Below are 23,206 nucleotides of genomic sequence, written 5' to 3'. Positions count from 1 at the left end.
AACCTGAGGGTCTGAAGAGATGGCAAAGGCAGTAAGAATCGGGAAAGAAAGACCAAGAAGACATTAAACACGAGGACGACGTGGTCCCAGCCACACCTGAGCGGGAAGGACCTCCAGATCATATGCAGGGCTACCTCCCGATGAATGAACGGAGGGAGTTCCTCACACAGGAACTTGAAGAACTCAGCGATGCCATCAAATTGGAAATGTTGGCAATGGTGAAAGTGGCAGTCGCGGGGGCATTGGTCACCCTGCACGCAGCGCTAGAAAACATGGAAAGGCGGCTAGAGATGCAGGAAAGGGCAGTCAGAGAGCTGGAGAAGGCCGCAGCCAACCAGAACGGTCAAATTCCCTCGCTGGAGGCAACAACTGGTCGACTCTATGCTGGAGGTCGACCGATGTTACTCCACGGTCCCGACTGTTCGGCTACTGGTGGAGGGGAAGAAGCTACAAATGGACTTTGACCTGCTCTCCGGGGGAAACAAGTGGATCAGCTCTGCCAGGAGGGGAAATTTCGTTACAAAGAGGGTTATGAATCTTTGGAACGCGGTCATTGAGTCTGTTTGAAGAGATTGATAGATTTCTGATTAACAATAACAGAAAGGTTTATGGAGATGGTGGTGTAAAAGCTTTGAAATGTCCAACCAACCATGATCGTAGTAAATGGCAGAGCAGACTTGATGGGCTAAATGGCGTATTCCTCTCTCCCTCTCATGGCCTGTGTGCTCACTACATCCTCTCTCTCTCTGTCCTCGTCCCACCCTCTCCCTCAGTTTCATGGCCTATATGCACACTTTGCCCTCTCTATAGGATGTGCACTATGTGGTCTCTCTCTCTCATGGCTTATATGCACACTGTGTCCTATCTCCTCTCTCTATCTTTGTCTGTCTGTCAGTCAGGCTCCGTCTCTCACTCTCTCTCAGTTGGGATGCTCACTGTGTGCTCTCTCTCTCTCTCTCTCTTCCACAGAAATTACAAGACAACTTGAATTTGGCTCCAGAAGAATACAAAGTGATGATTGGCTCTTTCCCCTGTGAGATCTATGTTGTGAAGGGAAAGATTCACTGTGCGGTCAATGTCTCGATGGAGTCTGAGGAGAGACAGTTACCTGTCATAGTAAGTAAGAGGAATTAAAGGGAATTGTTGACCAGCTACAACACAGGCCTCAGTATCTCGGCTTTCCACATTTGCCCTGGTGAGGGGTCCTTTGGAGCTATAAAGCGTCAGTGCTCAGTGTTAAATCCCAATGTGCTCTGTGTAAATCCCTGTGTTCTGTGTAAATCCCAGTGTGCTCTGTGTTAAATACCAGTGTGCTCTGTGTAAATCCCAGTGTGCTCTGTGTAAATCCCAGTGTGCTCAGTGTTAAATCTCAGTGTGCTCAGTGTAAATCCCAATGTGCTCTGTGTTAAATCCCAGTGTGCTCTGTGTTAAATACCAGTGTGCTCTGTGTAAATCCCAGTGTGCTCTGTGTAAATCCCAGTGTGCTCTGTGTAAATCCCAGTGTGCTCTGTGTAAATCCCAGTGTGCTCTGTGTAAATCCCAGTGTGCTCTGTGTCAATCCCAGTGTGCTCTGTGTAAATCCCAGTGTGCTCTGTGTAAATCCCAGTGTGCTCTGTATAGTGTAAATCCCAGTGTCCCCAGTGTTAAATCCCAGTGTGCTCTATATAGTGTAAATCCCAATGTGCTCTGTGTAAATCGCAGTGTGCTCTGTATAGTGTAAATCCCAGTGTCCCCAGTGTTAAATCCCAGTGTGCTCTATATAGTGTAAATCCTAATGTGCTCTGTGTAAATCCCAATGTGCTCAGTGTAAATCCCAATGTGCTCACTGTTAAATCCCAGTGTGCTCAGTGTTAAATCCCAGTGTGCTCAGTGTTAAATCCCAGTGTGCTCAGTGTTAAATTCCAGTGTGCCCTGCGTTAAATCCCAGTGTGCTCTGTGTTTAATCCCAGTGTGCCCTGCGTTAAATCCCAGTGTGCTCAGTGTTAAATCCCAATGTTCCCAGTGTTAAATCCCAGTGTGCTCTGTGTTTAATCCCAGTGTGCTCAGTGTTAAATCCCAGTGTGCTCAGTGTTAAATTCCAGTGTGCCCTGCGTTAAATCCCAGTGTGCTCTGTGTTTAATCCCAGTGTGCCCTGCGTTAAATCCCAGTGTGCTCAGTGTTAAATCCCAATGTTCCCAGTGTTAAATCCCAGTGTGCTCTGTGTTTAAACCCAGTGTGCCCTGCGTTAAATCCCAGTGTCCCCAGTGTTAAATCCCAGTGTGCTCTATTATAGTGTAAATCCCAATGTGCTCTGTGTAAATCGCAGTGTGCTCTGTATAGTGTAAATCCCAGTGTCCCCAGTGTTAAATCCCAGTGTGCTCTATATAGTGTAAATCCCAATGTGCTCTGTGTAAATCGCAGTGTGCTCTGTATAGTGTAAATCCCAGTGTCCCCAGTGTTAAATCCCAGTGTGCTCTATATAGTGTAAATCCCAATGTGCTCTGTGTAAATCCCAATGTGCTCAGTGTAAATCCCAATGTGCTCACTGTTAAATCCCAGTGTGCTCAGTGTTAAATTCCAGTGTGCCCTGCGTTAAATCCCAGTGTGCTCTGTGTTTAATCCCAGTGTGCCCTGCGTTAAATCCCAGTGTGCTCAGTGTTAAATCCCAATGTTCCCAGTGTTAAATCCCAGTGTGCTCTGTGTTAAATCCCAGTGTGCTCTGTGTTAAATCCCAGTGTGCTCAGTGTTAAATCCCAGTGTGCTCTGTGTTTAATCCCAGTGTGCCCTGCGTTAAATCCCAGTGTGCTCAGTGTTAAATCCCAATGTTCCCAGTATTAAATCCCAATGTGCTCTGTGTTAAATCCCAGTGTGCTCTGTGTTAAATCCCAGTGTGCTCAGTGTTAAATCCCAGTGTGCTCTGTGTTTAATCCCAGTGTGCCCTGCGTTAAATCCCAGTGTGCTCAGTGTTAAATCCCAATGTGCTCTGTGTAAATCCCAGTGTGCTCTGTATAGTGTAAATCCCAGTGTCCCCAGTGTTAAATCCCAGTGTGCTATGTAGTGTAAATCCCAATGTGCTCTGTGTAAATCCCAATGTGCTCACTGTTAAATCCCAGTGTGCTCTGTGTTTAATCCCAGTGTGCCCTGCGTTAAATCCCAGTGTGCTCAGTGTTAAATCCCAATGTTCCCAGTGTTAAATCCCAGTGTGCTCAGTGTTAAATCCCAGTGTGCTCTGTGTTAAATCCCAGTGTGCTCAGTGTTAAATCCCAGTGTGTTCAGTGTTAAATCCCAATATGCCCTGCGTTAAATCCCAGTGTGCTCTGTGTTTAATCCCAGTGTGCCCTGCGTTAAATCCCAGTGTGCTCAGTGTTAAATCCCAGTGTGCTCAGTGTAAATCCCAGTGTGCTCTGTGTAAATCCCAGTGTGCTCTGTGTTAAATCCCAGTGTGCTCTGTGTAAATCCCAGTGTGCTCTGTGTAAATCCCAGTGTGCTCTGTGTTAAATCCCAGTGTGCTCTGTGTAAATCCCAGTGTGCTCTGTGTTAAATCCCAGTGTGCTCTGTGTTTAATCCCAGTGTGCCCTGCATTAAATCCCAGTGTGCTCTGTGTTTAATCCCAGTGTGCTCAGTTTTAAATCCCAGTGTGCTCAGTGTAAATCCCAATGTGCTCTGTGTAAATCGCAGTGTGCTCTGTATAGTGTAAATCCCAATGTCCCCAGTGTTAAATCCCAGTGTGCTCTATATAGTGTAAATCCCAATGTGCTCTGTGTAAATCCCAATGTGCTCACTGTTAAGTCCCAGTGTGCTCAGTGTTAAATCCCAATGTTCCCAGTGTTAAATCCCAGTGTGCTCAGTGTTAAATCCCATTGTGCTCTGTGTTAAATCCCAGTGTGCTCAGTGTTAAATCCCAGTGTGCTCAGTGTTAAATTCCAGTGTGCTCTGTGTTTAATCCCAGTGTGCCCTGCGTTAAATCCCAATGTTCCCAGTGTTAAATCCCAATGTTCCCAGTGTTAAATCCCAATGTGCTCTGTGTTAAATCCCAATGTGCCCAGTGTTAAATCCCAGTGAGCTCTGTGTAGTGTAAATCCCAGTGTGCTCTGTGTAGTGTAAATCCCAGTGTGCTCAGTGTTAAATCCCAATGTGCTCAGTGTTGAATCCTAGTGTGCTCAGTGTTAAATCCCAGTGTGCTCAGTGTTAAATCCCAATGTGCCCAGTATTAAATCCCAGTGTGTTCAGTGTTAAATCCCAATGTGCCCAGTGTTAAATTCCAGTGTGCTCTGTGTTAAATCCCAGTGTGTTCAGTGTTAAATCCCAATGTGCCCAGTGTTAAATCCCAGTGAGCTCTGTGTAGTGTAAATCCCAGTGTGCTCAGTGTTAAATCCCAATGTGCTCAGTGTTAAATCCCAGTGTGCTCTGTATAGTGTAAATCCCAATGTGCTCAGTGTTAAATTCCAATGTGCTCAGTGTTAAATCCCAGTGTGCTCTGTGTTAAATCCCAGTGTGTTCAGTGTTAAATCCCAGTGTGCTCTGTGTTAAATCCCAATGTGCCCAGTGTTAAATTCCAGTGTGCTCAGTATTAAATCCCAATGTGCCCAGTGTTAATTCCTAGTGTGCTCGGTGTTAAATCCCAATGTGCTCAGTGTTAAATCCCAGTGTGCTCTGTGTTAAATCCCAGTGTGTTCAGTGTTAAATCCCAGTGTGCTCTGTGTTAAATCCCAATGTGCCCAGTGTTAAATTCCAGTGTGCTCAGTGTTAAATCCCAATGTGCCCAGTGTTAATTCCTAGTGTGCTCGGTGTTAAATCCCAATGTGCCCAGTGTTAATTCCTAGTGTGCTCGGTGTTAAATCCCAATGTGCCCAGTGTTAATTCCTAGTGTGCTCGGTGTTAAATCCCAATGTGCTCAGTGTTAAATCCCAATGTGCTTAGTGTTAAATCCCAATGTGCTCAGCGTTAAATTCCAGTGTGCTCAGTGTTAAACAATGTGCCCAGTGTGTACAGTGTTAAATCCCAATGTGTTCTATGTTTAAACCCCACTGCGCTCTTTGTTACATCCCAGTGTGCTCTGTGTTCAACCCCACTGGGCTCTGTGTTAAACCCTACTGTGCTCTGTATTAAATCCCACTGCTCTGTGTTAAACCCTACTGTGCTCTGTGTTAAGCCCTACTGTGCTCTGTATTAAATCCCACTGCTCTGTGTTAAACCCCACTGTGCTCTGTGTTAAACCCTACTGTTCTCTGTCAGAGCCTTGGGATACTTTTGCCCTATATCCCCTCATGTGGTTCAGGGTGTCATTCTGTTTGATACTGCTCCTGTGTAGTGCCATGGGATATTTTACTACAAGGGAGCTCACTCCAAATAAAATTTGGGATTGTGGTTAATCATCTTGTCATATGTTGTACATGGAGTTTGCTGGGTGAACAGGGTTACTAAGCCATGGTGTGATACATTTCACTGAGCTGTCTGGATTGTCTTCCAGGTACGTGTGGGTAAATACAATGAGACGATAGCGATGGTGCAGTTGGGAGAGAGCGAGATCTCCATTGTGGTGTCGATCGTGGTGTGTGTCGTGCTGCTCTTGGCCTGTGCCATTGGTAAGAAATACACGTCATTCTGTGTGTGGCACAGAGCAATATGTCACATCAGCCAAATATCTTCCATGTGACACTTCATGCAAAACCTACTCGAGCTCCGACTGAGCCACATGTTTGCAAGAATTAGGGAGAAATTGATGGTCTTCCAGTAAAACCTGATGCAATGACTAACTGAGGCAGATCCTCGGCTGCTTCCCTCTGGCACATTTATATGGGGCGGGATTCTCCGGTCCTCCAGCCGCATGTCTCTCGGTGACATACTGTACGCTGGCAGCGGCATTCTCTCTTCCTGCTGCTTGTCAATGGGAATTTGCACTGAAGCCACCCCTTGCTGCCGGGAAACCCATGGGTGGGGATGTGCTGCTGGCGGGAAATGTGAATCCCAACAGCTAGAGAATTCCGGTGAATGTCTCCTGTTTCTGTGTAACAGACTCAGTGGTCACATGGCCTCCTGCTATCCCTACATTGCTCCCATTCTGCCTGATGGGTTGTTCAATGCTGTTAGCTTTGCTCTGTAATTGGTCGAGCCTCCTTTTTGTGCGGGTGCAGTTTACAACATTCAGCAGACTCTGTGTCCGCCATTTCTTGTGTTTTCCAGCCCTGGTGGTTTTCTGTACAAAGAGCCGACGAGCAGAGAGATATCGGCAGAAGACCCTGCTTCAGATGGAGGAGATGGAGGCTCAGATCAGGGACGAAATCCGTAAAGGTACAGGATCATTAGCTTCAATGTTCCCTTTTCCACATGTTCAATCATTCCCACTGTCTCTCTGACAGTAATAACCCCATGAGGCCCACCCAGGAACTGTAATCGATCTCCCCATGGGGCTCATGGAGGATGAGCCTCCCCACTAGTTGGGGGGAGGCCCATGCAGCCAGGGTTGTAAGATAGAGCATGAAAGCCAACCCAAGCAAGGACCGGCCTGTTGGTTGTTCCAACCAGACTGTGAAGTGTAAATAGTTGCTGCAGTGGACAACTATTATGTTACCTTAAATAAATTCTACATTCTGCCAACCGCTGGCTTCCTGGTCATTGAACTGACGAGATGCACTGCAGTAACTCACCAAAGCTCTTTAGGCAGCACCTTCCAAACCCATGACCACTACCATACAGAAGGACAAGAGCAGCAGATATCTGGGAACCCCACCACCTGGAGGGTCCCAACTCCCAGACTTGGAAATATATCTCTGACCCTTTACTGTTGCTGGGGCAAAATCCTGGAACTCTCTCCCTAACAGCACCTACACCACATTGACTGCAGTGGTCCAAGAAGGCACCACCGCCAGATGAGAAATGAATGACAGTGAGGCCCACATCCCATGAATGAAAGTAAAATAAATTCAAATACTCCTAGATTTTGTTGGTGAGTCCTTAGATATCTGTAGTTTCTAGTGGTGTATTCTAGAGATCCATTTGATTTCAGTTGGGACTTAATGGTCATTCTCTGAGTTAGAAGGTTGCGATTTCAAAGTCTCACTTCAGAATCTTGAACCTGTTATCCAAGTAGACAATTCAGGCTAGCACTGAGGGAGAGCTGTCTTGTTAGAATAGCGGGAGGGCGTGAAAAATGTCGGGAGGCCCTCCCGCTATTCTCCCACCCGGCGTGGGGGGCGGAGAATCGCGCCCGCTGTCTTTCAAATGTGGTGTTTCCCCTCTGATCACAGGCACATTTAATTAATTCTCTGGGACTATTTTCAAGAACAGCACTGGGGTTCTCCCCAGTGTCACGGCCAATATTTATCCCTCCGTCAACAAACAGGTAATCATCATCATGAGGTGCGTGCTGATTGGCAGTCACATATTCCCACATTACAACAATGGCATTTTAGGAGCAGGGACGTGTTGCTGCAAATGTACAGGGCATTGGTGAGGCCATACCTAGAATATTGGGCGTGATTCTCCGCAAATGCGGCGAATCATAAAGGCTGCCGTGAAACTGGCCATGTTTCACGGCAGCCTCCACGCCCCCTCCCGGGACCCGATTATCTCCCCTGGGTGGGGCTAGCAGCGGGGCCCCGTGAAGCACGGCATCGCGGCCTTAGCGACCGTTGCTAAGTCCGCGCGCCAAGCATCACGCCGGCTGACGCGCACGATGACTGATCCTGCGGGGCGGCGGAGGGAGAAAGAGCGCGTCCGTTACGGACGCATTGCCCGCGATCGGTGGGCACTTGGGAACTCGGCCCATCGGCTTGGGGAGAATCACTGTTCGCTGTAAAAAACGGCGAGCAGCGATGTGTGTCGTGGGGCGGCCGTGGGGGGTGGGGGGGGGGGGGGGGGGAGAGAATCGCAGGAGGGCGTGAAAAATGTCGGGGACGCCCTCCCACTATTCGCCGACCCGTCGTGGGCAGCGGAGAATCACGCCCATTGTGTGCAGTTTTGGTCTCCTTCTCTGAGGAAGGATGTTCTTGCTCTTGAGGGAATGCAGCAAAGGTTTATCAGACTGATTCCAGGGATGGCGGGACTGTCATATGAGGAGAGATTGACTAGGTTGGGATTGTTCTCACTGGAGTTCAGAAGAATCAGAGAGGATCTCACAGAGACGTATAAAATTCTAACAGGACTAGACAAGGTAGATGCAGGGAAGATGTTACCAATGATGGGTGTGTCCAGAACGAGGGGTCACAGTCTGAGGATTCAGGGTAAACCATTTTGGACAGAGATAAGGAGACATTTCTTCACACAAAGAGTAGTGAGCCTGTGGAATTCATTACCACAGGAAGTAGTTGATGCTAAAACATTGAATATATTCAAGAGGCGGCTAGATATAGGACTTGGGGAGATTGTGATCAAGCAGGGGAGAAAGCAGGATTAGACTATTGAGTTGGATGATCAGCCATGATCGTGATGAATGGCGGAGCAGGCTCGAAGGGTCAAAAGGCCTCCTCCTGCTCCTATCTTCCATGTAGCTATGTATTGTCTGTAAAGCGATGGCCTGAGTTGTGAAAGGTGAGCGAGGAAATCTTTCTCTAACTTATTATTTGGTGAATCCTAACCTGCCACTGTTCTCTGCTGCTGTAGGTTTCGCTGAGCTCCAGACGGATATGACTGACCTGACCAAAGAGTTAAACCGCAGTCAGGGGATTCCCTTCCTGGAATATAAATACTTTGTCATTCGCACCTTCTTCCCCAAGGTCAGTCCATTCCTAACATTCTGATCGCTGGTTTCAGGATGACCCCCTCTTTCTGCTTCCCTCATTCTCTCTTTCACCATGTTCTCCCATTCACACCATCCACCTACATATATTATCTCTGCTATGTCTTCACCCCAAACCACCTCCTCTCATCATCCTACTTCCCTTCAAACTCACCCTCACTTCTTCCCTTGCCTCTCTCTCCCTCCCTCCTCCAAAAACTCCCCTCCATCCCTCATTTTTCAATTCCCTCCTTCCTGTCTTCCTTTTCTCCACCCCTTTCCTCCACATTCACTCTTTGACATTGTCTCCTTCCTTACGCACCCCCTCTTTAACATCTCTGATCCCCTCCCACCTACCTCATCTTCTTTGACCCCATCCCCCTGGCTCCATCCTTCCTGACCTCCAACTCTCCATCTCTCCCTCCCTCCCTCACCCTCGTGTCCCTTTCCCTCCCTGCACTGTTCCCTCTCCTATTTCTGCTGGGCTGTCTGCTGGATTGTGATTGGTGAGATTTATTTCTGCTGGGCTGTGATTGGTGAGATTTATTTCTGCTGGGCTGTGATTGGTGAGATTTATTTCTGCTGGGCTGTGATTGGTGAGATTTATTTCTGCTGGATTTTGATTGGTGAGATTTATTTCTGCGGGGCTGTGATTGGTGAGATTTATTTATGCTGGATTGTGATTGGTGAGATTTATTTCTGCCGGATTGTGATTGGTGAGATTTATTTATGCTGGGTTGTGATTGGTGAGATTTATTTATGCTGGATTGTGATTGGTGAGATTTATTTCTGCTGGGTTGTGATTGGTGAGATTTATTTCTGCTGGGTTGTGATTGGTGAGATTTATTTCTGCTGGATTGTGATTGGTGAGATTTATTGCTGCTGGGTTGTGATTGGTGAGATTTATTTCTGCGGGCTGCGATTGGTGAGATTTATTTCTGCTGGGCTGCGATTGGTGAGATTTATTTCTGCTGGGTTGTGATTGGTGAGATTTATTTCTGCTGGATTGTGATTGGTGAGATTTATTTCTGCTGGGTTGTGATTGGTGGGATTTATTTCTGCTGGGCTGCGATTGGTGAGATTTATTTCTACTGGGCTGTGATTGGTGAGATTTATTTCTGCTGGGCTGCGATTGGTGAGATTTATTTCTACTGGGCTGCGATTGGTGAGATTTATTTCTGTGGGGCTGTGATTGGTGAGATTTATTTGTCCTGGGCTATCTGTTGGGTTGTGATTGGTGTGAAAGCTATGACGTGATTGTTTGGCTGTAACAGCCAATGTGGAATGAGGTATAAACAGAGTTGAGAAGTGGAAAAGAAGCCGATAATGATTTAGCCCTTCGAGCTCAGTGAGAGGCTTGGTCTGTACTGGAGAAAAGTGATTCATTCTAATCGATATACATTTCCAGTGCCTGTCCTATCACTGACCTGGGATAGATAATTATCCAGTTTAATCCTGTATTCCAGTGTTCCGTTGATTGTGAAAACCAAACCCCTGAACGCTTCCATCAGCTGAACTCCCAGTCCAGTTTAGCCACCATCTTGAGGAACCCTCCAGAGAGCCATCCATTACTGCAGTCTGATTGGAAGGTGAGAAGCAAATGGTGAACGCCACATAACATCAATGCAATACTGAATCCAGTGACACACACACTGATGTAACACTGAATCGTTGAATCCAATCGGACACTGAATCCAGTGTGACACTGAGTCCAGTGAAGCTGGCTATGGTGTGGGACTGAATCTGATGTAACACTGAATCCAGTGGCATGGAATGTGGTGTGACACTGAATCCAGTGACACTGGCAATGGTGTGACACTGAACCCAGTGGCACTGAATCCAATGTGACACTGGATCCAGTGATGCTGACTATGTTGTGATACTGAATCCAGTGACAGTGAATCTGGTGTGACACTGAATCCAGTGACGTTGAGTCCAATGAGACTGACTTCTCTGTGGCGCTGAATCGAGTGTTTATGACTCGAGTGATCCTGTGGGACAGGTAGATTCGACTCTGACTGATGCAGTACTGGAAGAGTGGGGGTGGGACACTGACTGACTGGTAGGGAAGTGGTGGAGTAAATAAACAATTATGTTGTGCCTGTTTCTGCAAAGGAAAATGCATAAAATCTCCCAGAAATACCACGGAACCAAGGGGATGGTGATCCACTCTTGTGCTGAACTGCTCTGACGGAGACGGGGATCCACTCTTGGACCATTCCAATGCCGGGTGTGCGTGGATCCATTAGCGGACTGACTCAGTATCTGGGGAGGGGGAGATCCACTCTCAGACTGACCCAAACCGTGAGGAGGGGGAGATCCACTGCCAGATTGACCCATACTGGGGGGGGTGGGGGAGATCCACTCTCAGACTGACCCATACGGGGGGGGGGGGAGATCCACTCTGAGATGGACCCATACCAGGGGAGGGGGAGATCCACTTTCAGACTGACCCATATCGGGGGGGGGGGGGGGAGAGGATCCACTGCCAGACTGACCCATACCGGGAGGAGGGGGAGATCCACTGTCAGACTGACCCAAACCGTGAGGAGGGGGAGATCCACTGCCAGACTGACCCATACCGGGAGGAGGGGGAGATCCACTCTCAGGCTCACCCATACCGGGAGGAGGGGAAGATCCATTGTTAGACTGACCCATACCGGGGGGGTGCGGGGGGAGGGGGGGATCCACTGTCAGACTGAGCAATACCAGGAGGAGGGGGAGATCCACTCTCAGACTGACCCATACCGGGAGGAGGGGGAGATCCATTCTCAGACTCACTCATACCGGGAGGAGGGGGAGATCCATTGCCACACTCACCCATACCGGGGGTAGGGAGATCCACTCTCAGACTGACCCATACCGGGGGGTGCGGGGGGAGGGGGAGGGGGGATCCACTGTCAGACTGAGAAATACCAGGAGGAGGGGGAGATCCACTGCCAGACTGACCCAAACCGGGAGGAGGGGGAGATCCACTCTCAGACTGACCCATACGGGGGGAGGGGGAGATCCACTCTGAGATGGACCCATACCAGGGGGAGGGGGAGATCCACTTTCAGACTGACCCATATCGGGGGGGGGGGGGGGGGGGGAGAGGATCCACTGCCAGACTGACCCATACCGGGAGGAGGGGGAGATCCACTGTCAGACTGACCCAAACCGTGAGGAGGGGGAGATCCACTGCCAGACTGACCCATACCGGGAGGAGGGGGAGATCCACTCTCAGGCTCACTCATACCGGGAGGAGGGGAAGATCCATTGTTAGACTGACCCATACCGGGGGGGGTGCGGGGGGAGGGGGGGATCCACTGTCAGACTGAGCAATACCAGGAGGAGGGGGAGATCCACTCTCAGACTGACCCATACCGGGAGGAGGGGGAGATCCATTCTCAGACTGACCCATACTGGGAGGAGGGGGAGATCCATTCTCAGACTCACTCATACCGGGAGGAGGGGGAGATCCATTGCCACACTCACCCATACCGGGGGTAGGGAGATCCACTCTCAGACTGACCCATACCGGGGTGTGTGGAAGATCCACTGTCAGACTGACCCATGCCGGGGGGGGAGGGGGTGATCCATTCTCAGACTGACCCATACTGGGGGGTGGGGGAGATCCACTGTCAGACTGACCCATACCGGAGGGTGAGGGAGATCCACTGCCAGACTGGCTCCATCCTCTGAATGCCCTCCTTTTTTCTGGTGTGACTGTTGTCTGTGGCTCTTATTCCCTATTTTCTCTGTTTTAGGTTCCTGAAAACTGTCGGCAGAACATGGAGGAGGGAATCAGCTTGTTCTCACTGCTACTAAACAATAAGCACTTTCTTGTCACCTTTGTCCATGCGTTAGAACAGCAGAAAGACTTTGCAGTAAGGGACAGGCAAGTATCTGCTGTTGACACTCGCTTCAAGCCTCCATTTAACACCCGGTGATGTTTAATTATCAGTTTCCTCACTCATTTCACAGGACAGTTAATAGTCAATTGTATTTGCAAGATTGGAGTCATGGTGTAGGCCAGGGCAGGTCCAGGTGACAGGTTCCACACTCTTCTCTGTTGTCTACATTCACTGACTGTGTCTGTATCACCAAATCAAACGCTGTGGAGGTGGAATTCCTGGAGTGTATACAAGTTGGGTTTCTGGACCATTACATTGAGGAACCAACATGGGATTGGGTTATTTTGGATTTATTGTCGTTTAGTGTGAAAGGGCTAATTGATAACCTTGCTGTAAATGAGCCTGTTGGAAATAGTGAGCATAATATGTTGAATTTTGCATAAAGTTTGAATGGAACATAGTTAATTCTAATACTCGAGTCTTCAATCTGAAGAAAGGATATTATGAAGCTCTGAGGGGAAAGTTGGCTCTCATGGATTGGGAAAACACAGGAATAGATTTGATGGTCGACAGGCAACGGCTAGTATTTAAAGAAATACAACACGGTGTGCAACAGATATATATTACTCTAAAGCACAAACACTCAACAGGAAAGGGCAATCAACAGTGGCTAATGAAAGAAGTTAAAGATTGCATTAGATCAAAGGAAATGACTTGCATGCATGCAGAGAAAGGGATAAACTCAAGGATTGGGAGCAATTTAGAATCTGTCAAAGGAGGATCAAGAAACTGATAACGGGAAAATAGAATATGAATGCAAACTAGCAAGTAACATCAAGGCGGACTGTAAAAGCTTCTTTAGGTATGTGAACAGGAAAGGATTAGCGAGGAGAAATGTGGGTCCTTTACAGCAGAATTTCTAATGGAGAAGAGGGAAGTGACGGAGAAAATAAACAATTACTTTGTGTCTGTTTCCATGGAGGGAAATGCAGAAAATCTCCAAGATATACCATGGAACCAAGGAGCTTGTGAAAATCAGGAACTGAAAGAAATTCGTTTTAGTAAAGAGGTTGTACTTGTAAAGTTAATTGAACTGAAGGTTGATAAATCCCTGGACCAGATGAGCTACATCCCAGAGTGTTGAAGGAGAGAATAGTTGTCTTTCGCCTATTTTCCCCCCTCTATTCCTGTTCTCCTGTTGGCTCTGGTCCACCGGTATTACACACCTTCCTGAATTGCATTTGCCTAGCTCCCTGTGAGAGTTCACTGCCATTTCACTGGTAGACTGGTTGTGTGGGAGTGGCATCAATTCCAAAAGCAATGGAAATGAGAATTAGGAGAAATGTCTGTTTCTGAAACATTGGTTCAACCTTAATGGGCGTATTGATCCTGTTCTGGAGATGACACTTTAGGAGTGAAGTGGAGGCTTTGGAGAGAGAGAGAGAGAGTGCAGAACAGATCCCCGAGAATGGGTACAGGGTTGAGGAGCTTCAGTTATGTTGAGGGACTGCAGAAGATGGGCTTGTTCTCTGAGACGGACACAAGGAATTCAATTTTTTTTAAACTCTTCAAAATCACGGATAAGTTTGGGCGAGTGAATAAGGACAAACTCTTTTCACCGGATGGAGAGTCAGTAACCAGGGGACACAGATTTAAGATCATTGGCCAGAGAAAACATGAAAATTTCCCCCATGCTGGAAGTAAATTCAATCATAACTTTCACAAAGCAGGGGCTAATTGGATTGGATTGGATTGGATTGGATTTGTTTATTGTCACGTGTACCGAGGTACAGTGAAAAGTATTTTTCTGCAAGCAGCTCAACAGATCATTCAGTACATGGGAAGAAAAGGGAATAAAAGAAAATACATAATATTGGATGTCATTTCAGGAACTATCAAAGAGACACGATGCACTGAAGAGTTTCCTTCTGCCGAAAACCCTCTGTGGCTAACAGGCAGCTGATTAAATATCACCAAATTTACAATTATCCCCACCGACTGTCAATAAGGTGCAAGAACCCAAGCTGATTTCTCCCTCTAACTGAGGGTGATGAGGTCAATTGTATTCTCCTGCAACCCCCATACCAGCTGTTAATGTGGCTGAGATCCAGTGATTCAGTATCGAGGAGGAACGTCAGCTCAGCAGCTCATTGTTAAGGGAGAGGAGTGGGCCAGCCAGCTCCTGGAAATGGGATTAAAGTCTGAATACAAATGGTTCTACTTGCCTCCCCCCAGGTGTAATCTGGCATCCTTACTGACCATTGCACTGCACAGCAAATTGGAATACTACACCAGTATCATGAAGGATCTGCTGGTGGATCTCATTGATGCCTCTGCTTCCAAGAACCCCAAGCTGATGCTGCGTAGAACAGAGTCAGTAGTGGAGAAGATGCTGACCAACTGGATGTCCATCTGCATGTACAGCTTCCTCAAGGTACCGTTGCACCATCTCCTGATTGTTGTGTGTCCTTTTCATCAACTGCACTGGTTTCACTGTCACGCCTGCCCCGTGACCCTGTGCCCCGTGACCCTGTGCCCCATGATCCTGTGCCCTACTACTCTGTACCCTGCCACCCTGTACCCCGTCACCCTATCAAGAGAGACTGGATAGGCTGGCGTTGTTTTCCCTAGAGCAGCGGAGACTGAGAGGGGACCTGACTGAGGTGTATAAAATTATGAGGGACTTGGATAGGGTGGACAGGAAAGCACTTTTCCCCCTAGTGGAAGGGTCAATAACCAAGGGGTATAGATTTAAGGTAATGGGCAGGAGGTTTAGAGGAGATGTGAGGGGAAACCTTTTTCACCCAGAGGGTGGTGGGAATCTGGAACTTGCTGCCTGAAAAGGTGGCAAAGGCTGGAACCCTCACAACATTTAAGAAGCATTTAGATGAGCATTTGAAATGCCCTAGCACACAAGACCAATTACTGGAAAATGGTGAAGTGGAAAATAACTTATTCACACCAAAGAGTTGAGTCAAGACAATTTATTGACAAAAGCTTTTGGGAGAAAGCCAGGCACTCCGCAGTGCTCGTGGACACCTTCTCAATGGTACAATGGCAGTTAGCCTCTTTGAGACATGTACACTTGGTTAGTTCCTCATTAGCTTGGGGGGGGGGGGTTACATACACAACCAATTAGGCCCACCCCCGAGCAACAATTGGCTTTCAATCGCATTCCTCTGAGACCATCCGTTATCTAATGCTCGCAACTCCTTGCCCACAATTACAGGTGTCTCGATAGTTAACGGTCAGTTTGTCAGCAATTAAACCAGGGGCTGGTTTAGCTCACTGGGCTAAATCGCTGTCTTTTAAAGCAGACAAAGCAGGCCAGCAGCACGGTTCGATTCCCGTACCAGCCTCCCCGGACAGGCGCCGGAATGTGGCGACTAGGGGCTTTTCATAGTAACTTCATTGAAGCCGACTCGTGACAATAAGCAATTTTCATTTCATTTCATTTTCAATTAATTGGAACATTGCAGATGGCATTAGGTCAGTTAGAGAATGACTCACCAGTAACCGTACTTATCTCCGTACTTAACAGGTCATTGCAGAATTAGATTGCCGTGAGCTATTATAGAATGACTCAGCAGTCCACACTACTGCAGGCATAAGCTAATAATTCAACATAATAAAATAGAGAAATTCTTAATGAATAAATTAATAACCTCAAATGTAAATTTCCCTCAACAATGGGAATAGAATAGATTATATAGAATTTACAGTGCAGAAGGAGGCCATTCGGCCCATCGAGTCTGCACCGGCTCTTGGAAAGAGCACCCTACCCAAAGTTAACACCTCCACCCTATCCCCATAACCCAGTAACCCCACCCAACACTAAGGGCAATTTAGCATGGCCAATCCACCTAACCTGCACATCTTTGGACTGTGGGAGGAAACCGGAGCAGCCGGAGGAAACCCACGCTCACACGGGGAGGATGTGCAAATTCCGTACAGATAGTGACCCAAGCCGGAATCGAACCTGGGACCCTGGAGCTGTGAAGCGATTGTGCTATCCACAATGCTACCGTGCTGCCCTATAGAGAGGTGCTTGATAGTCGGCACAGGCGCGAAGGGCCAAAGGGCCTCTTTTTGTGCTGTAAAACTCGAGGACTCCATGACGCTGTGCCCCGTGACGCTGTACCCCGTGACGCTGTACCCCGTGACGCTGTACCCCGTGACGCTGTACCCCGTGACGCTGTGCCGCGTGACGCTGTACCCCGTGATGCTGTGCCCCGTGTCTTTCTGCCCCATAACACAGTACCCCGTACTGCTGTATCCCGTGCTGCTGTACCCTGTGACACTGTATCCTGTGACATTGTACCCAATAACATATCTATGGTGGGACTCTACCTGGTGAAACTGTGCCTGATCACCCTGTACCCTGTGATGCTGTGCCCAGTAACAGACCTGTGGTCAGACTGAATCCTGTGACACTGTGCCTGGTGACATACTGTGGTGATACTGTACCCTGTGATTCTGTAACCAGTGACGCTGTACCCAATAACACACCAGTGGTGAGATGTACCCGGTGAGGCTCTACCCAATAAAGATCTACCTGGTGACACCGTACTCAATAACACAGCTGTGGTGAGACTGTACCCAGTGACACTGTACCCGGTGATACTGTACACAATAACACACCAGTGGTGAGATGTACCCGGTGAGGCTCTACCCAATAAAGATCTACCTGGTGACACCGTACTCAATAACACAGCTGTGGTGAGACTGTACCCAGTGACACTGTACCCGGTGATACTGTACACAATAACACACCTGTGGTGAGACTGCACCCGGTGATACTGTGCCTTGTGACGTTTTGCCCAAAACACATCTGCTGTGAGACTGTATCAGTGCTGTACCCAATAACACACCTGTCATGAGACTGTACGAGATGACACACTACCCCACTGCATCCAGTGACACTGCAGCCAGTGATACTGTACCCAATAACACACCTGTGGTGAGACTGTACACGGTGACACACTAACCCAAGATGCTGTACCCAATAACACATCTGTGGTGACACTGTGCCCAGTGACGTTGTACCCAATAACACTGTAATGAGACTGTACACAGTGATGCTGTAACCAATGATGTTGTACTCTAATGTGAATGTAACATTCTAATGACTCTGGATCAGCTCTTTCACTGTCTGTGTGCTGTGTTACAGGAGACAGTGGGTGAACCTTTCTTCTTGTTACTCTGTGCCATGAAGCAACAAATTAATAAAGGTTTGGTGGATGCCATTACAGGAAAAGCCCGATACACGCTAAATGAAGAATGGCTCCTGCGGGAGAATATTGAGGCAAGACCAACGGTAAGAAACAGGAGGAGCACAGTGGAGAGAAACAGTTGCAGTAGCTCATAGTAACCTATGACCCTGGGGGACAGGTCCAAAAATAGGGCCTGGGGCTAGGGATTGACCAGGGGCCAGCATCACGGTCCCAGACTGTGGTCTAAGTTCAGAGAGTCAGGGTTGATGTGCCCCTATTGACAGGCGAGTGTAATTACAGTGTGACTAGTTTACATAGATAGTATCCATTATAAATGTGGTCAGTGGAATTTGAAAATATTTTTATTAAAACTTTTCATTATAAACAAAATAATAAAAAACAATTAACCCAAGTTACAATATCAAAAAGCAAGCAAAAACACAAATTAACTTAACCCCTCAGAACTAAACTAAACCCCTTGGGTGACTAGCTCTTTAAAAGAGAAAATTAATGACTGCCATCATAGGTAGAACCCTTCTACCGACCCCCTAATGGTGTACTTGGCCTTCTCCAAATACAAGAATGACTTGAGGTCACCCAACCAAACCAGGCTGAGGTACTGGGTGGAGTAGGAGACCTCCATCCAATCAGAACCCCTTTCTGTTTTATCAATGAGGTGAAGGCGAGGACATCCACATTCACCCCGGTCTGCAGCACAGGAGAGTGATACCCCAAAAATGGCCACCAACGGAAGTGGCTCCAAATTGACATTGAGTAGATCTGACATGGTGTTGAAGAGAGACCCGAAAACTTACTAACTTGGGACAAGACCAGAACATATGAGTGTGGTTAGCCAGCCCCCGAGAACAACACTCACACCTGTCCTCCATCCCAGAAAAGAATGCGCTCATCCTTGCTTTAGTCAGATGAGCCCTGTGCACCACCTTAAACTGGATCAGACATAGCCGAGCACGTGAGGACGTGGAGTTGACCCTGTGAAGGGCCTCGCTCCATTCCTCATCCTCCAGAATAGGAGCCAATTCACTCTCCCATTTCACCCTTACCTGTGGTTAGGCCACAGCTAGGGTATTGTGTGCAGTTCTGCAATCCACATTATAGGATGGATGTGAAGCATTTGAAAGACTGTAGAGAAGTTTTACCAGGATGCTGCCTGGGCTGGAGAATTTTAGTTATAGAGAGAGATTGGATAGACTTGGGTTGTTTCCAATGCATTTCATAATTTCCTGTGGACCCACAGTGAATTCCAACTTTTCACACCTCTTCCCCCACCACAGCTGGAAATGGATAATCTATCCAAATCCGTCATGGCCGAATCTATAGAGATGTTTCAAAAGCCGAGGGTGGGACGTAAGCCAGGCTGCCACTGGAGTCCTGTATCTGTACGATCTCTTTGCAAGCCACCTGTCATTTAAGCTGCTGGGCTAAAAGACGACTAGCTTTCTCCCCATCTTCATAAAATGCCCCTCTCGAATGTCACCTTCTCATAGATAATAATTCCAATGGTGTCTGCAGCTTTTTCCTACTCGGGATGGGGATAAGCGAATACTGATGGTCTACCCCAAGGATGGAGTCCAGCCTCTCCCACTCCACCCTCACAGTCCTTTCCATCTGTGCTGTGCAGGAAATGATCTCCCCCTGATAACCACCATGAAATACACTCACTTTTATTCAATTTAATGGCGGTGGACATGTATTCACAAAATCTCTTCTCTGCTAGTAATGCTCGATCCAATCTCCAGGGTGGGCACTGGGAACGACCTGATTCTCGTGCCAAATCCACAAATTGTGGGACATGGTCCGAAATCACAATCGCTGAGTAACCCGCCCCCTTTTCCAAAGGGAGGAGAGACTTACCCACACAAAACAGTCAATGTCCGAGTATATCCTGGTGCACAAGGGAGCAGTCTGACCAACTCTCACCCCCCCCCCCCCCCCCCCCCTTCTGTCCCATGAAAACACAATAACGTCCTGGCCACCCTTGATGGAATCAGAGATAAAAAGTACAGCAACCAGGCCCACTCAAGATGGCCACCAAACCCACGAAAAAGATGAAACAAAGAAAAATCTGCAGTCACCGTCAGGAAACTACCCCAACCTCACCCCTTGTCCTTGCTCTCAGACACTATCACACGCAAATGCGCATACAGATAACAGCAAGGTGAACATAAACAACTTGAAAATGAAATGAAATGAAAATTGCTTATTGTCACAAATAGGCTTCAAATGAAGTTACTGTGAAAAGCCCCTAGTCGCCACATTCCAGCGCCTGTTCGGGGAGGCTGGTACAGGATTTGAACCATGCTGTTGGCCTGCCTTGGTCTGCTTTAAAAGCTAGCTCTTTAGCCTTGTCAAAAACCAGTCCCACTTAAATCTACTTCTAATAACACAAACCACAAACAGAACAAAAACACTATGCTCATTATCTAAAACAGAACTACTATAATGCTCTGAAGTCAGCCCCTCAGTGCCGCTCCTGTTAGCTAACTCTTCAGCGAGCAGGATGGCTCTCACCCAGAGTGAAGAAAAATGCTCACAGACAAAAATTCACGACGTATAAAAAGCCCTCAAAACATTATACTCCAACAGGGAGCTATATATTTTCACAACAAAAACCCACATAAAACTAAACCCCAAACCTAAGCCCAACTTGTAAAATGAAAAAAATCAAATGAAAATCGCTTATTGTCACGAGTAGGCTTCAATGAAGTTACTGTGAAAAGCCCCTAGTCGCCACATTCCGGCGCCTGTCCGGGGAGGCTGGTACGGGAATCGAACCGTGCTGCTGGCCTGCTTGGTCTGCTTTAAAAGCCAACGATTTAGCCCAGTGAGCTAAACCAGCCATTCAACCCCAACCAGAACAGAAAAACGCAAACACAACGAGGATTCCCAACAATTCCACATATCAATATGCCCATTCCCAATATTCAAAAACCTCAATCAGCCTTCACTGAGCCCATGATTCTTAACAAGGAATCCGTCTCCCCCAGCACATTAAAAGAATAATTTTCCCCCAAAACTCACTCTCAGTCGCGCCAGGTACAACACCACAAACCGGACTTCGATTTTGCAGAGGGCGGCCTTGGCTTTGTTATACGCGACCCTCTTCGTCACCAGCATTTCTTCCACATCCTGGTAATACCCAATAGTGTGGCCTTCCCATTTGTAGTTGCGGCGCTCCCTCTCCCATCTCAGGACTCTGCTTTTTTTCCTTTGAAGCTGTGAATCTTCACGATTACTGCTTGAGGTGGTTAGTCAGGATGAGGCTGCTGTCGAAGTGTCCAGTAGGCTTGGTCCAGTTCGGGAGGGGACGTGAGTTCACCCTCCTCCACCATCTTCCTAAACACCTCCGCAAAGTACAGTGTGGGTGTCGGGCCTTCCATCTCCTCTGACAGCCCCACAATTTGGATGTTTTGCCTCCTGGAATAATTCTCCAAATCATGCTTTATTCGCATCGGCCATCAGAGACTTCTCCACATCCAAGGACCACCTCCATGCACCTTTACTGTTTTGCTGGTCCTCTTCAATGCCAAATGGATGGGAGCCAAGGCCTCGTCCATTGATTTGCAAAGGTCCCCCAACACAGCCCGCCAGTGTTTGTCAAAGTCTGACACTAATGTGCTCGTAAGCATCTTGACCGTCAGTGAATTAGCCGGTCTTGCAGAGGTTGCTTCCACCATTTCGTCCACCGAATGGTTTCCGAGCCAATAGACAAACCTCTGCTTTCAGGCTTTTTTCCCCAGGGTTTTCTGGGAATTTCACTTGTGTAGGTGCCTTATCCCATTAAATATGTGGGTTTGTAGATGAAAATACCCCTGACACTGAGCGAAAAGGAAAAAATGTGCAGTACCCAACTTCTGGCGTGACTTCCCCCAACATAACTCCACCGCAAGTCTGAGGTCAGTGGAATTTATAACAGAAATATAAAATGAAGGGTGCGATTCAGCGGACTTGAGTTAAAGTCACCCTCCCACCCTATCCCCGTAACCGTACCTAACTTTTCGGTCACTAAAAGGCCATTTATCATGGCCAATCCATCTCACCTGCACATCTTTGGACTGTGTGAGGAAACCAGAGCACCTGGAGGAAACCCACACAGACACGGGGAGAACTTGCAGACTCCATACAGCCAGTCACCCAAGGGCAGAATCAAACCTGGGTCCATGGTGATGTGAGGCAATGTTGCTCAGCACTGTGCCGCCATGCCACCCATGAACAAGTACATCATCAGCTAGTGAGACAACACCGTCAACATCATTAGTTAGTCCAGACAGAGCAACTGGAGGGTTAATCACAGGCTAACGGGGTGTGAACTGTGTCAAGCCAGGACAGTTGGTAGGATGTCGCAAGCCCAGGCCAGATGGTGGGGGGTGAATGTAATGCAACATGAATCCAAGGTCCCGGTTAAGGCCGTACTCGTGTGTGCGGAACTTGGCTGTAGGTTTCTGCTCAACAATTCTGCGTTGTCGCACATTCTGAAGGCCACCTTGGAGAACGCTTACCCGGAGATCAGAGGCTGAATGCCCTTGACTGCTGAAGTGTTCCCCGACTGGAAGGGAACATTCCTGCCTGGTGATTGTCGCGCGATGTCCGTTCACCCATTGCCGCAGCGTCTGCATGGTCTCGCCAATGTACCACGCTTCGGGACATCCTTTCCTGCAGCGTATGAGGTAGACAACATTGGCCGAATTGCACGAGTATGTGCCGTGTCCCTGGTGAGTGGTGTTCTCACGAATAATGGTGGTACCCATGTCGATGACGTACCACCATTACACGTTAGAACACCACCCACCAGATATATCATTTGCCAGTGAGACAGCATCAACAACACCATCAACATCATTAGCTGGTGAGACAGCATCAATAAAACCGTCAACATCATTAACTAGTGAGGCAGCATCAACAACACTGTCAACATCATTAACTAGTGAGGCAGCATCAACAACACCGTCAACATCATTAGTTAGTGAGGCAGCATCAACAACATCGTCAGCATCATTAGCTAGTGAGACAGCATCAACAACACCGTCAGCATCATTAGTTAGTGCGGCAGCATCAACAACACGGTCAACATCATTAGTTAGTGAGGCAGCATCAACAACACCGTCAGCATCATTAGCTAGTGAGGCAGCATCAACAACATCGTCAGCATCATTAGTTAGTGAGGCAGCATCAACAACATCGTCAGCATCATTAGCTAGTGAGGCAGCATCAACAACATCGTCAGCATCATTAGCTAGTGAGACAGCATCAACAATACCGTCAGCATCATTAACTAGTGAGGCAGCATCAACAACACCGTCAGCATCATTAATAGTGAGGCAGCATCAACAACACCGTCAGCATCATTAACTAGTGAGGCAGCATCAACAACACTGTCAACATCATTAACTAGTGAGGCAGCATCAACAACACCGTCAACATCATTAGTTAGTGAGGCAGCA

The 23,206-nt window shown here is 47.8% G+C and overlaps 1 protein-coding gene across 1 annotated transcript in view; it reads left to right on the top strand.

The window, feature by feature from the left end:
• plxnd1 (plexin D1) overlaps nucleotides 1-23,206 on the top strand; it is a 185,107-nt gene that overhangs the window by 121,345 nt on the left and 40,556 nt on the right. The window contains exons 19-26 of the mRNA XM_038812197.1: nucleotides 970-1,116; nucleotides 5,450-5,564; nucleotides 6,163-6,270; nucleotides 8,581-8,693; nucleotides 10,162-10,284; nucleotides 12,445-12,575; nucleotides 14,767-14,965; nucleotides 17,702-17,848. Coding sequence (XP_038668125.1) covers nucleotides 970-1,116; nucleotides 5,450-5,564; nucleotides 6,163-6,270; nucleotides 8,581-8,693; nucleotides 10,162-10,284; nucleotides 12,445-12,575; nucleotides 14,767-14,965; nucleotides 17,702-17,848 — 1,083 coding nt within the window. The remainder of the gene's footprint in view (nucleotides 1-969; nucleotides 1,117-5,449; nucleotides 5,565-6,162; nucleotides 6,271-8,580; nucleotides 8,694-10,161; nucleotides 10,285-12,444; nucleotides 12,576-14,766; nucleotides 14,966-17,701; nucleotides 17,849-23,206) is intronic.

This window comes from Scyliorhinus canicula, chromosome 11 (genome assembly GCF_902713615.1).
Source record: "Scyliorhinus canicula chromosome 11, sScyCan1.1, whole genome shotgun sequence".
In the NCBI taxonomy this organism is placed as follows: domain Eukaryota; kingdom Metazoa; phylum Chordata; class Chondrichthyes; order Carcharhiniformes; family Scyliorhinidae; genus Scyliorhinus; species Scyliorhinus canicula.
This window is presented reverse-complemented; position numbering and strand designations above follow the sequence as displayed.